The sequence below is a fragment of the Nothobranchius furzeri genome, chromosome 4 (genome assembly GCF_043380555.1).
Source record: "Nothobranchius furzeri strain GRZ-AD chromosome 4, NfurGRZ-RIMD1, whole genome shotgun sequence".
Taxonomy (NCBI): Eukaryota; Metazoa; Chordata; class Actinopteri; order Cyprinodontiformes; family Nothobranchiidae; genus Nothobranchius; species Nothobranchius furzeri.
Window position 1 is genome coordinate 78,129,305 of NC_091744.1, and position 16,206 is coordinate 78,145,510.

Consider the following 16,206-nt stretch of genomic DNA (forward strand, 5'->3'; position numbering starts at 1 on the left):
AGAAAGACATTTTGTCTAATGTAGAATGGCTTTGTACAATTAGACGGTGAAGTCTGAGGATTTCGGGGAGGCTGCTGTTATCACAAAAACACGTTGACAAACAAAACATGTAGACAATTGAAATTAAGATTAAGCATGCACAGACGCACGCACACACACACACACACACACACACACACACACACACACACACGCACACACACACACACACACACACACACACACACACACACACACACACACACACACACACACACACACACACACACACACACACATGCTGCCACCATCTTATCCACTTATAACATCCAGCAGCATTTCCGCTTAAAACCCTGACACGAGACTCTGTCGTGATATTGTTCTGTTTCAAAACCGCCCAAAGGAAGATTCACCCCAGCAGCAAGTCTCATTTTATGACATTAGTCATTTCCTTTAATTACTCCAGTACCTTGAGTGCTAAACGTGCAATTACACCACAGCATTTAGCTGTATGGCTGCATCTGTTTGCGCGAGGTTTAAAGGATTCTCCTTCTAGGGTATTTTACAGCAACTCCATTCTTAAGTTTGCTGCAATGCATCAGAATTTTTAAATATGTTCCCTAAAATATATGTAAGGGCCTTATTATAGGAAATTGAATACAGTTGAGTCCTAGTGGTGCAGGATGAGCAGAGATTTCTGCATAGTGTGTCGTCCCCTCCCCGGTTCTGATTGTCAGTGTACTCTGGAAAGTATCCTGCAGGAAGTGTTCTACTCACAGATATTACACGCAGACTTATTGCCCTTGACAGAAGAAATGAGATGAAAAGAGAGAAATAATAAAAAGCTGTTACCTGAGGGTGGAATAGCACAGAGGCTGCAGGGAGACTGGTTTCCCTCTGATTGGAGACGATTGTGCCCTTGTTGTCCATGGGCCATCCTTCTGTGTCGTCCATCTGTGTGTGTGTGTGTGTGTGTGTGTGTGTGTGTTTCTGCTGCATTGTGTGTTGCTGTCTTGTGTGTGCTAGTCTGTTTTTGCTCGACTTACTCACCACATTTGCCACTTTATTAGCTCTTGGTTTTTTCTGTTGTTACTTGCCCTGATTTCACGGTCACGGTTTTTACTCGTCTGATCTTTATCGCGTTTTCCTTCTAACACAGGTAACCCGTTTTCCACATCATCCGAGACGAGTTTGAAAATCAATAAAGACAAACATTTTTCTTGTGACTACATTTCATATTTGAAGGGTTTGGAAGCCATACATTTTTTTGGGGGGAATATTTCTGATTATAATTGGTCAATCTAATTCAGGGCTATTCAATTCCAGGCCTTGAGGGCCGGTATCCAGCACATTTTAGTTTTAACCCTGCTTCAACACACCTGATTTCAATCAGCAGGTGATTTACAGGCTTCTGCAGAACCTGATGAGCTGCTGCACAGGTGACAACCACTGAATCTAGTGTGTTGGACCAGAGAAACCACTAAAATGTGCTGGATACTGGCCCTCGAGGCCCGAACTTGAACAGCCCTGATCTAATTGTTTTATGCAGACTGAATGTGAAAATGGTCTCCTACACCTATCTTCTGCATTAGCTTCTGACAGTGAAGCTCTAGGATTTGAAAAACCTGACAGATTCCAACAGTCACTTAACGTTCATCCATCTTGACTCACGACAGGGAAGGCTGTTGTTGGTTTACCATCCAACAAACAGCAGAGAACACCTCGGCAAGCAGAAGCTAACCATTAGCATTAGCAACTTCACCACAAAACAGAAGCTCCTTCAGGCTTGTGCTGTTTGTGGAGATAAAACATCAGCCTTGCAAGTCAGCAGTAGAGCTGACACATACGCTTCTGGGCTTGTTTTCCCCCAAATGCGACTTACATGGCATTTATTCCTGCTAGAAAACACTGCAAATGTATCATTAAACAAGTGTTCAACACCTTTGAATATTTAAGTGACTGTAGGCATACATTTAATGTTATTTTAACTCTCCAGTTGAATCCATTGTAACTGAACTCTAAAGCCAAATCACTATTACTTGCTAAACTGACAGTTTAAATCTAAGGCCGGGGACACACCGGCCGCCGAAGCGCCGCAAAACGGGGACCGCCTTCATTCGGCGTCCCTGTTATCCTATTCTATAGACCGCATGGGCCGCCGAAGCGCCGCGCGCCGGCGCTCCAGCCCGCACCGTGCAGTGATCGTTTCGGCATCTGCTCTATTTTTTTCGCAAGCCATGGGTGAACAGGCCGGTAAATTTAACAAAATAAAGCATTTGAAAATACAATTCCGTGATAGTCAAATGTGTTCGTAAACATACACTGCAAAAAAACCACACGAACACACACACACACACACAGAGCAAATGTGTATGTGTGTGTGTGTGTGTGTGTGTGTGTGTGTGTGTGTGTGTGTGTGTGTGTGTGTGTGTGTGTGTGTGTGTATGTGTGTGTGTGTGTGTGTGTGAGACCAAACAGGACAGAGAGGCAGAAAGTCGTAGGCCAGCTATTAACAACTGGTTCACACCATAGGTTCACACACACACACACACACACACACACACACACACACACACACACACACACACACACACACACACACACACACGGACAAACACACACACGGACAAACACACACAAACAGCAAGGGGGAGGGGTGTAGAGGAAAAGAGCAGAGAGGAAATGGAGGACGCCAAGTGGTTAAAAGAAAAACTACGAGGCGCGCCTCGACCGGAGTGGAGAAACAAACGTCTGGTCTGAACTGAGGAGCAGCGGCCGAATTTTTGAGCGCTTCGCCTCCTGGCGCTTCGGCGGCCGGTGTGTCCCCGGTGTAACACTGACACACACGAGTTAAGTGCTCACTTCGTAATCAGAAGGTTGCAGGTTCGAGCCCCGCTCAGTCTGTTGCTGCCATTGTTTCCTTGGGCAAGACACTTAACCCCTTTTGCCTGTTGGTGGTGGTCAGAGGGACCGGTGGCGCCAGTGCTCGGCAGCCTCGCCTCTGTCAGTGCGCCCCAGGGCAGCTGTGGCTACATCGTAGCTCATCCCCACCAGCGTGTGAATGGGTGAATGACTGATTGTGTTGTAATGCACCTTGGGGGGTTCCAGGACTCTAGAATGCGCAATATCAAATACAGGCAATTTACCATAAACTTGCTAACTTGCTAGAAACTTTTTGCCTCCTTGCATGACTGAGAATCTACACAAGATTTTTTTTACTTTTCACCTTGTGGGATTTTCATTCAGACTCTGAGCCAAATTGATTTTTTTTTGTCGCTCTTGCTGGAGGTCTCCTTCTAAACCTTGGGATAGTTGCTACATATTGCAAGAGTCTGTTTGTTCTGGGCACTTTATTTGATTTTTTTTTTTTATTTCAAAGGGTCTTTCGTGTAAGATCGACCTGGCAAACCACCATGTCTGGAGGGAAAGGGGTTGAGGACGCTAACGGAAACATGCCACATTTTGTTGTGTTCTGGAATTTTGTATATATTTGTTTTGTGGGAGAAACGGGCAGAGCAAGGAGGTAAACAACTTCAAAGTTTAGTTATAGCATAGTGTTTGTTTAGCTGCAGCAGTGAGTCTGGATGGTACCCTCACATAAACACTGCAGAACATCTGATTTAGGAATTTAGTTGTAGCGAAAATGGCCTCTTGTGTCTTTTTCACATCAGTTACTCTTAATTGTCCTTCCTGCCAGCTGCATCCTCAGACCGTTCTCATCCTTCTTCTCCCCTGCATCCACTTCAGTAATCAGCCCAGCAGTGCAGCCTGGTGATGGGAATTACAGCTCTATCCAGCTAACCCTAAAGCAGGGGTGCCGGTCTTTTATGCATGAATGTAACATTAAGACAGGAGATGACCATTTTTATGCCATTCTTTGCCCTTAATAGCACAAATAAAGTAAGAAAGTAGCACCGGTTTCTCAGAAATAGAAAAAAAATTAACGCTGTCCGGGTTTTTAGATCTAGTGTACCAAGAGTCTCTGTGGCCCCCATCTGGAGGCACCTCTGCCTTAAATGTGGCTCCTTTGGCTCTTGAATAATAATAATGCATTGAACTTATATAGCGCTTTTCTAGACACCCAAAGACGCTTTCACACACTCTCACATTCACACACTGCTAGTGATGGTAAGCTACTTGTAGCCACAGCCGCCCTGGGGAGGTCTGACAGAGGCGAGGCTGCATTTAGCGCCGTCGGCCCCTCTGACCACCACTAACACATTCAAGTTGGGTGAAGTGTCTTGCCCAAGGACACAACAGCAGGATACCCCTGGCAGGAGCTGGAATCGAACCCATGACCCTCTGATCATGAGGCAACCCGCTCTACCACCTGAGCTACTGCTGCCCCAAAATGGCAGCTCTGAACGGCTCTTTTTGTAGTAATGAACCAGAGCAGACACACATGTTTTAAAACCCAATGTTGAATTTCTTGTATTTTATCTCCTGGATATGTTGCAGAATGGGAACGGTTCTCTCACACTTCTGCAGAAACATCTGGGACATTTGGTTTATTCTCTGCGATCTTGTTTAGTTTAGACCTTTGTAGCTTTTTCTTTAAAATCCGTCTAAATGATCTCTTTATCTTTTGCAGTCCTGTTTATTTTGACCGTATTCCTTTAAACCAAGCTGCTGCTGTGCGTTTTGATGCTCTATGAGGAACTGACGTTGCCGTGTTCCCCCAGCATGGTGCATGCCCTCTTTGACATTAATTATTAAAACTCCATTATTAAAAATCACCATAGGGCTTGGTGTTCTTTCTAGCCCACAGATAAGTGTTTTTCTTTTGGTGGCTGCCTCATGACTATTTAGGAACTCCTCAGGAGGTTCTAATTTTCTGTCACACCAACGAACCGTTTCAGTCGCATGTTTCAGGAACTTCAGCTGACTTTTAAACCCACAGGAAACCTTCAGTGTGGATTCAGCTGCAGCAAGCGTCCCATACAAAGTGCCTGCAATTAAGAACCAATGATTAGCTGCTATCTGTTTTTCTGTGCACACACTTGTGTGCTGTAAGCAGCATGGCTTGTTATGAACTTGTCTGCAGCTTGCGTGTGTGTATAACAGTGTGTGTGGTTCATCCAGTCATCACAGATCTCCTCTCTGCCAGTTTCTTAATTTTTCCTGACGTTTGCAACCATGCACACATTTTCTCACAGGACTCATGCACGTGCATTCCTACTTTATACCCCTGTGGTTTGCACAAGACTAACCCATTAAAGGCTTGTGGCTATTCCAGACCATTCTGTGGTCACCTGACAACCCAAACTGAAGTTGAACCTCTGGAGATTTACAACGTGCCAGAGCTTTCCAGCACTCCCAGTTTTATATTTTCAACCTCCTCTTTCCACGCGTCGGCATACACGCCTGATAATGCCGACTGAAGGAGGTCGTCATTAGAGGATTAAAGGAATTCTAACACATTTGCACACGTCACTACCTTGTTTCCTGTTTTCCACATATGTGTCCCTCCATGATCACTCGCTTGGTGTACATATGGTGGCCATCTGGCCTGGCACAATAGTGCAAAAACCTGCCCGACGATCCATGTACAGAAACAACATGATTAACCCTTAACGGCCGAGAAGAAGCACCATCATGATCAATTTCAGCTCTTTTTTTAAAAAAATCTTTACATTTCGATTCCCTGATTGCCCTTTTGAGTCACCTACAGCGCTCAAACCTGATCTTAAGCATATCCCTGACTTGCTTTGTTGCACCTGTTTGTGCAGAGCAATCACAAATGGCCAAATCAGAGCTCCCCCTCTGTTGTCTCTGCTTCTAATCTTTGCGTGAAACCCAAAGCCAGAGTTCCTGCAGAGCTGAAGTATGTTTGGGGAAGTGTGTGTCTCTGTGTGTCCAACCAAAATAGATTTAAATGCAGGGTAGGAGCCGTGTTGAGGTCTGCGTTCCTGCCCTGCAGCTTTAGTCGACCCTGGGACAAGTCAGTGGGATCCGAACTGCAGTAGTCTGCCCTCACGGAGACACTCGGAGGGAAAAGAGTACAAATAGAAATTAGGAGCATTGAATGCTACTTTTTATTCAAGGTCACATGGATGCTGTCTCATAAACTGACCTGAGAGGAAAAACTGTTGGGTTCAAAAGAAAAACAAAATGACTAATTAACCTCTCGTGCTCATGTTCATGCACTTAGAGATGCTGCAAATAGATGCAAAGAACTGATGTTTTCAGCACATTCCTTTGGTTCAAATTTTTTTTATTTGTAAACATTCAGAAAAAATGCTTAAATGAAAAGGTGCATCTTTGCTTTTTGAGGATGATGCCATTCTGTTTTCTCCAAATTTGGAAAATACATTTCCTTACCCAGAGGAGGGTGGATTGCAGCTTCTCGGGTGGGAATGAGCTTCTGTGGCCTGAGGCAGTGTTTGACTCTGCAGTGATGTGAGCACGTTACTAGTTAGTTAGGATCAACACAGTCTTGACCCAGTCTTTTGAACTTTTGTTTCTTTGCAAAAGTCAAAATGAGCAAAGCAGCATTTGGTTTGTCCTTCATGGGACACTGTTGAAACGTGGAATTCTTCATTTGTTTAAATGACGTTCATAATTTTTGTGATGCAGGTATGCAACAATGAAAAGCCATTTCTGATCATTTTAATGCATTTCTATAGACAACTTTGTTTGGTGAGGAGACAAAAAGGTCAACCAAACTGAGTGGTTGCACGTGGTGTCTTATTTTATGTGTCACTCAGCGAACAAATGTCAGTCTTCTACAGCTGGATTAGAGCAGGAAAAAGCATTCCTGATGCACACCTAAAACACATTATTCATGTTCTATAATATAATCAGATTTAAAAAGTACACCTTAACCCTCTATTTTTTTCACATGATGTCTATTTTTTTTATTTTGAATTTGATGGGCAGCATTTGGTCACACTAATGTTTGCGGTGCAGCTGTCTATCAGAGAGCACGACTGAGACACACTCAGTGACATCTTAATGGAAACTCCTGTGTACTTATTACTTCTTCTCCAGTGACAGAGTCTTGCTGGCGGCACCGTCCAGTCCACTCTCTTCAGCAGAGCTGAATACGGTAGCTGCCATATGGTGAACGGGGCACCTCTCTTTATACAGAGACAGGTGCTGAATGACATCCTTCATTATACATACGGCTTGAAACAATAAATATCAGCGTATCATTATGACCAGTAAACCACAGGAGCAGCTTTGTGCCTCTTTGGAAAAGCCGAGGACGTTACTTTTCCAAGAAGACCGTGTGCTTAGTGGAATGAGGAAGAGGATATTCACAGAGAGGAGTGCTAGCGCCAGCACAAGAGCTCCATCAGCTCCTCCCTGAGGGTAGACAGTGCCTTGCATTAAGATGGTTACAGAGTCACCTTCCCTCAGTCCATCCTGAGAGCAAACACCACTTCACTGTCAGATGGGCTTTCCTTCTTCTTCCCCTGAAATAAGGTTGACAAAATGAAGTAAAACGTAACAGGATTGTGCCTTTTCTCTTTAATTTGCAATCACTATATATATATATATATATATATATATATATATATATATATATATATATTTATTATTATTATTACATGTTTATGTATAAAAAGTACATTAACTTCTGTATACCCTCATCTATTTAATGTGATGGTGTCAAATCCTGCTGTCTGATGGGTATCATTGTATCTCTCTTCTTATTTTTGTTTCTTTTTTTTAAGCCAGTTTGCAGACAACATGAGGTTCATTACCACCACCTATTTGGAGTGTGGACTTCTCTTCAGTCTCCCCCCCCCTAAATCCTCCTTCCCACCTTCATGATAAAACTGTCCCCAGTCTTTAACATTTCTCTGACTTCTAGTCTGCACCCCTACCTTCTTAACTCTGTCTTAACCAGCCATCTCCTCTTGGAGGTTTATCTGGTTCAACACACCAGATTTTACTCAGTGGGTCATTCAGAGGTGTCTGCAGAGCTTGAAGATGTTGAACCAGGTGTGCTGGAGCAGGGAAACAACTAAAACCTGCTGGATTGTGGAACTTACCGTAAAGATCAGGATTTGACACCGCTGCACATACAGGGCAAGTGTTGGTTGTACAGCTGTGACTAGCACACATCTGGAGAATATTTCAGTGGATTTTGGGGCGCTACCCACACCTTTAGCTCTGTTGACCATCATTAAGGATTAAAAATATAACATTTCTCATCCTCTGTGTCCTTATCAGTCTCTGAGTAATGTGTTCCCATGTTCTTAAAAGCACCATTGCAGTTCCCTGATGATCGCAGTCCGTTGTTCAAACAGCTCTCTTAGATCTGTCACATGTTTTTACATTCTGGATTTTTTATTATTCTTTCCAGCTATTCAATAAAAACCTATTGCAAAGCAACAATTAACAAAACATTTTCAGTTTTCTTTAGATTTTGTTTTGTGTTTAGTTCTTCATCAGTCTTGAATTTTCATCATGTAACAAGAAAACAGAAGATTGTTCTGAGTTGCATGACTATTCACAGATAAAAATCAGATAAAACAATACTTATTACCTTTAATTTTAGGATTTAACACAAGCTTTTTGGCTGAGCTAATGAATGCAACAACGTTTTCCCTGATAACCTTTCATCTTTAGTTTAGGTCAGCTGAAGAAGGTGAACCATGATTTCTGTAGACCTAAAATGAGCTTTTTACCTGGACGTTTAATTGTCTGAAAGGTGGGGAGTGTTTTAGACCTCCTTATGTTTGAGATGGTGCATAACGAGCTGTAAAAGCAAGATAAAAAATAATAATTCCAGACTAATTCTGGAGAATTAAAGAGAAAGCTTATTTTTTTGCCTTAGCCGAACTTCTGACTGAAATCTGCAGACGTTCAGGAAACCATGCTGGTGCTGTTCCTTTAACCTTGTAAAATAAATAAATCTCCCATCTGATCTGGAAAGAGTTGTGCCTCTGTAGCAACTCATTGAAATAAAGTATTCGTATAGGTGATTGTTTTGTGAAATATAAAAATAGATTTCAACATTTGCAGCGTGCTAGCTGAAGTGTTCACAGGTTTTAATTAAAGTATTTTGCTGACTTTTAGCTCACAGCTTTCTTTAGAAGCAGGGTTTTATGAGCAACACTTTGGTTCCCATGAAGAATGTCATGTTGGCCACAGGCAGCATGCACATGAATTCAGCAGCACATTATGAAAGTGCAAAGCTGCTTTTCTCCCCCTGATTAAAGGGCAGAGCAAATCGTGTCTGCTTTTAGCGATTCCTTAATTTGACACCCAGAAAAAAAACAAGAAGAAAAAACAAGGAGGGTGCAGCAAGAAGCTGCAGGGAATCTGATTTTAAAAGGAAAATCTGTCAGCAGAGTGAAATGGAAAAAATTCCTCATTGCTTTCAGAATGAGGAGAAAGTGTCGATAATGAAACTGCATAAAAAGTATTACACATGATTACATTTGGGACCATCTCTGGCAGTTATGATCGGGCTCATAATTACTGCACTGCTTCACCTCCGCTATACTTGCAGCCCCATTCTGACTCGGTGCCGATGATTAAACAAACAGCCCCTTCGAGGTCTTTTGTGCTATTGCTATAATGCACAAATGTATAATAAAAATGGCTTTCTTTAGTTTTTATGAGTTAAATTATAACATTAACATGTCTGATAGTAATGCATAAAATATGAGGTAATGTTTAAAGTCTCGTTAGCTGTTTTACTCCATTGTGTCACTGATGAAACTTTCACTTTCCCTCAGGCGTGCTGAGCCTACCGGAGGGTCTGACTCTTCACAGGGACCAGCAGCAGCAGCGAGGTGGGAAAAGCGGGGATGGGAACAGCTACAGTCAGACAGAACTGAGATCCACTGAGCAGTGCTTACTGGCCACGAGGGTGGGGAGCATCTCTGAACTCAGTAAGTTACATGTGCATGTGTGTGTGTGTATGTGTGTGTGTAGTCACGATTCTGCATAATCTAAGTTTAGTTTCTGTATTTCAGTAGAAAAACATGAACTAGATGAAAACTAGAGGGAAAACTCATAAATATATATTTTTGTTAGCTTGTAACGATCCAGCAAAGAGCTAGTTGGCATCTGGCCTTTTTTTTCTTCTTTCCCTTTTCAACACCTTCATCACCACATGTAGAGACTTCCCCCCTTTTCCTCAAGCCTGTTCACTCCTTTCAGCATCTCTCACCTCCAACTTTAAACCTCTCATGTTCCCTCTCTAAAAGTTTTAGCCAACTAATCTTGCCTTTCCATTTTCGCATCCAATTTGCAACCAGAATTTGTGCTCTGATGAAGCACTGTGCAGAAGAGTGTTTATCTCGTTAAGAAAAATGGTAAACCTTTACAAAAGCCACAACTTTTGCACAGGTATATTATTGAGATCATCTGTCTGACCTTTTCTTCACTGTGGCTGCCTCCACCTCCATTGCCCGTGGTGTCCCACAAGGTTCTGTGCTAGGGCCTCTATTGTTCCTCCTTTATTTGCTCCCTCTCCAGCACATCCTGAGCTGTTTTCAATGAACTTCCTACTATTTCTATGCAGATGACATTCAACTGTTGATCGCCTTTAAGCCCTATGAGATGTCTAAGCTGCAGCTGCTGCACACTTGCTCAGATGCTACTAAAAAGTGGCTTTTCCTGTAACCTCCTATTCATCCTCCTCCTCCTCACACGATTCTTTTCATTTCGGTGTTTCTGTCAGTTCTGTGGTTTTGGCTCTCGTGCTCAACTTTTAACTTATTTTTTGTCCTTGTGACTTTTTTCTTGACAAGTGCTATATAAAAAATCTTCTTCTTCTTTTTCTTCCCTTTGACCTGCTGGTTAACCACTTGTTAGAGAACATTTGTGTCCCTGAGCGTTCACTGAAATAAACTGTAAAGAAAACATCAATAATAAAAAATGATGGGGTTGTTTAAATAATTTAAAATAGGACTTTTTGGACTGGAAAACAAATATTTAACTATTTAACTTGTTGCTGTTTTGTTTAACTTAATACCAAAACCACCAACCTCATTAAAAATCTTGCTGAATCTGTACATTTAAATCTCACTAATGACTGATATGATGAAGCATTTAAAATGATGCCTAAATGGCTTCTACCCATGAATCTCTGTGGCCCAATCCCGGCCCATTTAAATGGATGTGAATCACTGGGAGTTGCATTGTCACTGACAACCATTCTAATGAACCACGGAGATTCATTAAAATGAATGAATCTAGATTATATATTTGACAAGTCCTCCAAAAGTTAATTGAATATCCATCGTCTCACAGTGTTTCCATTATTTAGAAAATAATGGGCACCACCATGCTTTCTGAATGCATTGATACAGTATTAAGTCATTTACATGAGCTATACAAGTCACGATTATATTATGGTAATACAGTTTTTGCATCATTATAATAATAAAAAGCGCTGATTGTGTTTTATTGGGTCATGCTCAAGAAATGGAAAATATTTGTATATATATAGAGAAGGTTTAACCCAGGACAACCAGGAAAGTTTCTGACAAATGCAGCTAATCTCTCTAGAGTAAGGTGCGTTCATGATCAGAAATGATCATTTACTCTGATTTCTGTTCATGTTTACAAGCAGCTCTGCATGGATTATAACACATAAGGTCCAGGAACATGAAAGTACTGATTTTCTGGCATCTGTTTTATTGTAAGCAAGAGAAAAATTCAGCCTGTGAATAAAAATCTGTATCCATTATAAACCAAAATCAGGAATTCTGTTCTTCCCTGTGTGCTTTTCTCTGGACTGACGAGCAGCTGCAGCGTTGCGACTGATTTGCAGTCCTCTTTATTGATGAGGTCAAGCAGGGATCCAATCTGTTGTGTTGACATTGCAAACACCATCAGACAACAGAGCCGCTGACAGACACAAACATCACTTAGTCCAGTTGTAATGTTAGCACCTCGTAGGAGGAGTTCTGTAGATAACAACAGGATCTGCAAACAATCTCAGAGTTTCAGCTAAAAGAAAAAACAAGTCAGTTTTGATTGGGTTTAAACTTCTAAAACAGATATGAACGACGAGGTGCACGGAGGAATTAGCATCCTGTCAGTCTTTTACACTGACATTTAGACTCGATTTTGGAGGTTTGTCACTGATTCTGTTTTCTTGTTTTCTCTTCTGCTAAAATGCCAAATTAGCATATTTGAAATCACATCCCAGCAAACTGTGCATCACCGAGGTAGCTCTTCCTCAGATATGTTCAGTTTGTTGTAACCCAGTATGTTGCTAAATTTAGACAAACTGAATCTATCTTAGATGGGATGTATAAATATGCGTATGAAAAGCTATACATGCTGAAAGCACCAATAACCGAGTTCATGCTGGTGGACCACAGTCATGAAGCTCAATGTCCACCAGGATCTCAGAGGAATACTTTAAAATGATAAAAGGCCTGATGATGCAGGCCTATATTTACCTGCATGATCGAGTCTACCATCTATCTATCTATCTATCTATCTATCTATCTATCTATCTATCTATCTATCTATCTATCTATCTATCTATCTATCTATCTATCTATCATCTATCTATCTATCTATCTATCTATCTATCTATCTATCATCTATCTATCTATCTATCTATCTATCTATCTATCTATCTATCTATCTATCTATCTATCTATCATCTATCTATCTATCTATCTATCTGTCTGTCTGTCTGTCTGTCTGTCTGTCTGTCTGTCTGTCTGTCTGTCTGTCTAAAGATTGATCTTTTGATCGTCTGTCCATGAAATTATTTATCTATCTATGGATCTATCAATTTATGGATCTATTTATATATTGATTAATCTATTGATTAACCTATCGATGTATTGATTTATCTATTGATTAATCTCTCATAAAGATGATGAAACACTTTGTATACATTGCTTTTGAATTTACACACGAATTAACTCAGAGTTGGTGTCCTTTCCAAAATGAATTCATCTTTGTCTGCAGTCTTATTCATTGTTGTTGTTTCTCTCAAATTAATGGATGTGGGACTGTTTCTCTATAAGCATCTCCCTCCGGAATGAAGGGAGGTTGCTGCTAATGACAATTAGTTTTTTCAATAGTCCTCTTTTAGAGTCATGCCATTGTGGAAACAGTTTAAAGTTTAAAGTTGTAATTTCGTTTAACCCCTTGAAAAAAAGAAGATTGCAACCACTGACCACATGTAAAAAAGCCAAGGTTGTCAAATTTAAAGCCAAATGCTAAATGGAATATATTTAAACCAATATGCTGTTTTCATGTTCTCTTGTTAATGCAAAAGTGTATTTTGAACTGAATCATTAATCTCTGGTGCGACCGCTGCAGTCGGCCATGTTCTCACATATCGTTTCAGTGAATATTCGTAGAAATTTTACATTCACGGGTGAAAACTATTTAAGAAAGACCCCATAGTCTGCTGACAAAGAGACGTGCATCACATGACGTGCACTTTATACCAAAATAACATTTCTAGTTCTGCAGGGCTGGCTTAATGTCCTCATTTCTGTCACCGGTCATTACGTTCGACAGAAAACGAGAGCCAGCGTGGTTTACGGAGGTCCTTTGTTTTATCTGATATTTGGGATAGTTGTTGGTTAAAAGTTTTGCTTGTTTTCAGATGAACAAAACAAAAAAAGACACATTAGCTTTTATCTTATTGAGTAAGTGCAGCCACAGGGAGCCATTAGGAGTAATCACATAGCATCAGATCATTGAAACTGAGAAACTGGGATGATTTCAACAGCTGCCAGGGCAGCAAAAACCTGCTCATCAGCATGCAGAAAATAACAAACGTGGTTACTGTCTGTATTTTTGTGAAAAACGTCTCTGCTCCTTTGCATATCAGTTCATTTCCACATTTTCAGCAAATCAACAATTTCTCTTGCTATTAAACATTTAACTTAATGCCCTGTATCTGAAATAATGGGCTGCTTGGATTGGTGTGTGGGTGCTCCATTAGCTGTTCCTGACCTCGGAGGAGCCACCTCTTTAAGATCCTCTCTTAAGTTTAAGACCCGTCTCTCGTGCATTTTTGGGTTTTTGATAAATGAAACATAAAAAAAATTGAATGCTAAATAACCTTGCTGATAAAAACATAATCTACTGCTTGATCTGGTTAGCTTGATTGCTTGGTGTTCCATTCTTATTAAATTAAGGAATTAACAATTCAGTATGAGGTATTGATTAATGCCTAAACCGAGTAGATATTGATGATTTAAGCTCAGTAAAATAGTATGTTTCTATATGCAAGTAAAATGTGCATAGAACAGACTACGTCCTGGCAAAGAACTATCAGATGTTTTCACTGATCCTAAAGCAGATTTTAGAAGAAAAAAGTAAAACGGAAAATCACGTAAGTTAGAAAAGAAAATTCCCTCAGATGTTTAAGTAGAGAAAGTCAGATTTAGGTATTTCTCTTGCCAATTTTTTGTCTTTTTTTACTAAAATGACAACAAAAAGAATGGATGCAGAACATTTCTGAAGATGAATCCATTTTGTGAACTCCTAAATCTTAATTTTGTACACTGCTCAGTATTAAAATCAATCATTTAACCAAAGATAGTCAAACAAACCAATACACTGACCAGATATTAAAAATAAAACAGGTGAAAAAAAACACTCTTTGGCAATAATGTTTTAGAGATGTTGTTTTTCTGGACTATCCAAAAACATTTAATCGATTTCTGCAGCAGCAGAATGTCCGGATGTGTCAGTTTCAAAATAAACTTTACTGAAGATGCAGATGCGCTAAGTTTCAAATGCCAGCAATAATCCAGTTTATAATAAAAGCTTAAGACACACTTTTTATAATTAGCCTGTAAAAAAAGGTCATATTAAAACAACACCTACTATGATATATTTTATCACAGAGTGCATTTATTCTGCAGAAACATAATATTAAAGTCTTTCTAGTTTTATTCCTGGTTCCTTTTTATTTTATGGTTCTTTTCATTATAAAACGACAGTTTGGAGAAAGCACAACATACATTGTTTCTGATCATCCCTCCATCAGCACAGCAGCAATCGTCCCAAAGGACTGTTTAGAGGTTTTATTGCATGACTGCGTTTTCCTCACTGAGCTGTCCTTTTCTCACGTCCCTCTCACATCGTCGAGAGCTAAATTGAATTTTAGCAGTTTTGATTCAAACAAACCTTTTTTTCTTAAGGAACGTCTGCGTGACGCACGTACAGTAAACCCCTTTTACAACAGTAACCACTTGGCTTCAGGCGAACACGGTGTCTCAGAATGACTCCTAACAATATGCCACATGTTATTTTATATATCCACTCCACTTTAGAGCTTTATTATATTTACTTAAAGTGCTGTGAGTCTGTGCAGGAAGCAGAAGCGACAGAAATCCAACAGAACTCAGTGAAATGGGATTTGAGTTCTCACCGTAATATCATGGAGGCATTTTCTTTTTTTTTCTTCTCCTTTTTCAATAAGACTCAATAACCGAGGTGCCACGGTCATCGTGATTCTATGAAAGGGCTGGGCTGTCTGTAAACGAAACTCCAATTCATGTCTCCACTTCAGAAAAACCGACCCTGCTGCAAAGTGTCACCAGCATTTGCTGAACGTGCTTCTTAAAGAATATTTGCTTTTGTGAAAGCTAAGATTTAGGAGTACTGTAAAGCTTCGACTTCCAATGACTTTAAAATGCAGATAGATTATAGAGAGAATACAGCTGGGATTAGCTGATGTTTATCTAAAAATATTCATCTTTTCAGTCAGTGCAGCAGCTCCGCTCTTCTCCTGCTCTAACTGTAGAAAAGACACTTTCTGTACAATGCAGCAAGGAGGAACTTTTGATTTCCCCTGACAGAGAAGAAATAAATAAATCCCTGACGTATTTTTTAAAGGCCATGTGGAGGAAACTGGATTTTCCACCTTGTCTCCCGGACGTGCTGAGGAATTTCTCTTTCAGCTCTCTCTCTCTCTCTTGGTGTGTGTGTGTGTGTGTGTGTGTGTGTGTGTGTGTGTGTGTGTGTGTGTGTGTGTGTGTGTGTGTGTGTGTGTGTGTGTGTGTGTGTGTGTGTGTCTGTAGGTGATCTCGTGTCCAGAGCTATGCACCATCTTCAGCCGGTGTACACCAAGAACCACAGCAACGGGACACCGATCCACCCAAAGTGCAACGTGATTCACTGGGCTCCTGAAGCCATCTACACACTGTGTTACTTCATGCACTGCCCACACATGGAGTGGGAGAACCCAAATGTCGAGCCATCCAAGGTCACATTACAGACAGAGAGGTGAGACACAGATCCATGGTGCACCAAAACATTCTCCAGGTG

General features: G+C 40.8%; 1 protein-coding gene across 3 annotated transcripts in view; it reads left to right on the forward strand.

Annotated features, from left to right (window-relative positions):
• The window catches only part of btbd11b (BTB (POZ) domain containing 11b), a 110,956-nt gene that overhangs the window by 64,719 nt on the left and 30,031 nt on the right, over positions 1 to 16,206 (forward strand). For all 3 annotated transcript variants that reach the window (XM_015964935.3, XM_054733279.2, XM_054733280.2), the window contains exons 2-3: positions 9,675 to 9,830; positions 15,960 to 16,164. In XM_015964935.3, coding sequence (XP_015820421.3) covers positions 9,675 to 9,830; positions 15,960 to 16,164 — 361 coding nt within the window. The remainder of the gene's footprint in view (positions 1 to 9,674; positions 9,831 to 15,959; positions 16,165 to 16,206) is intronic.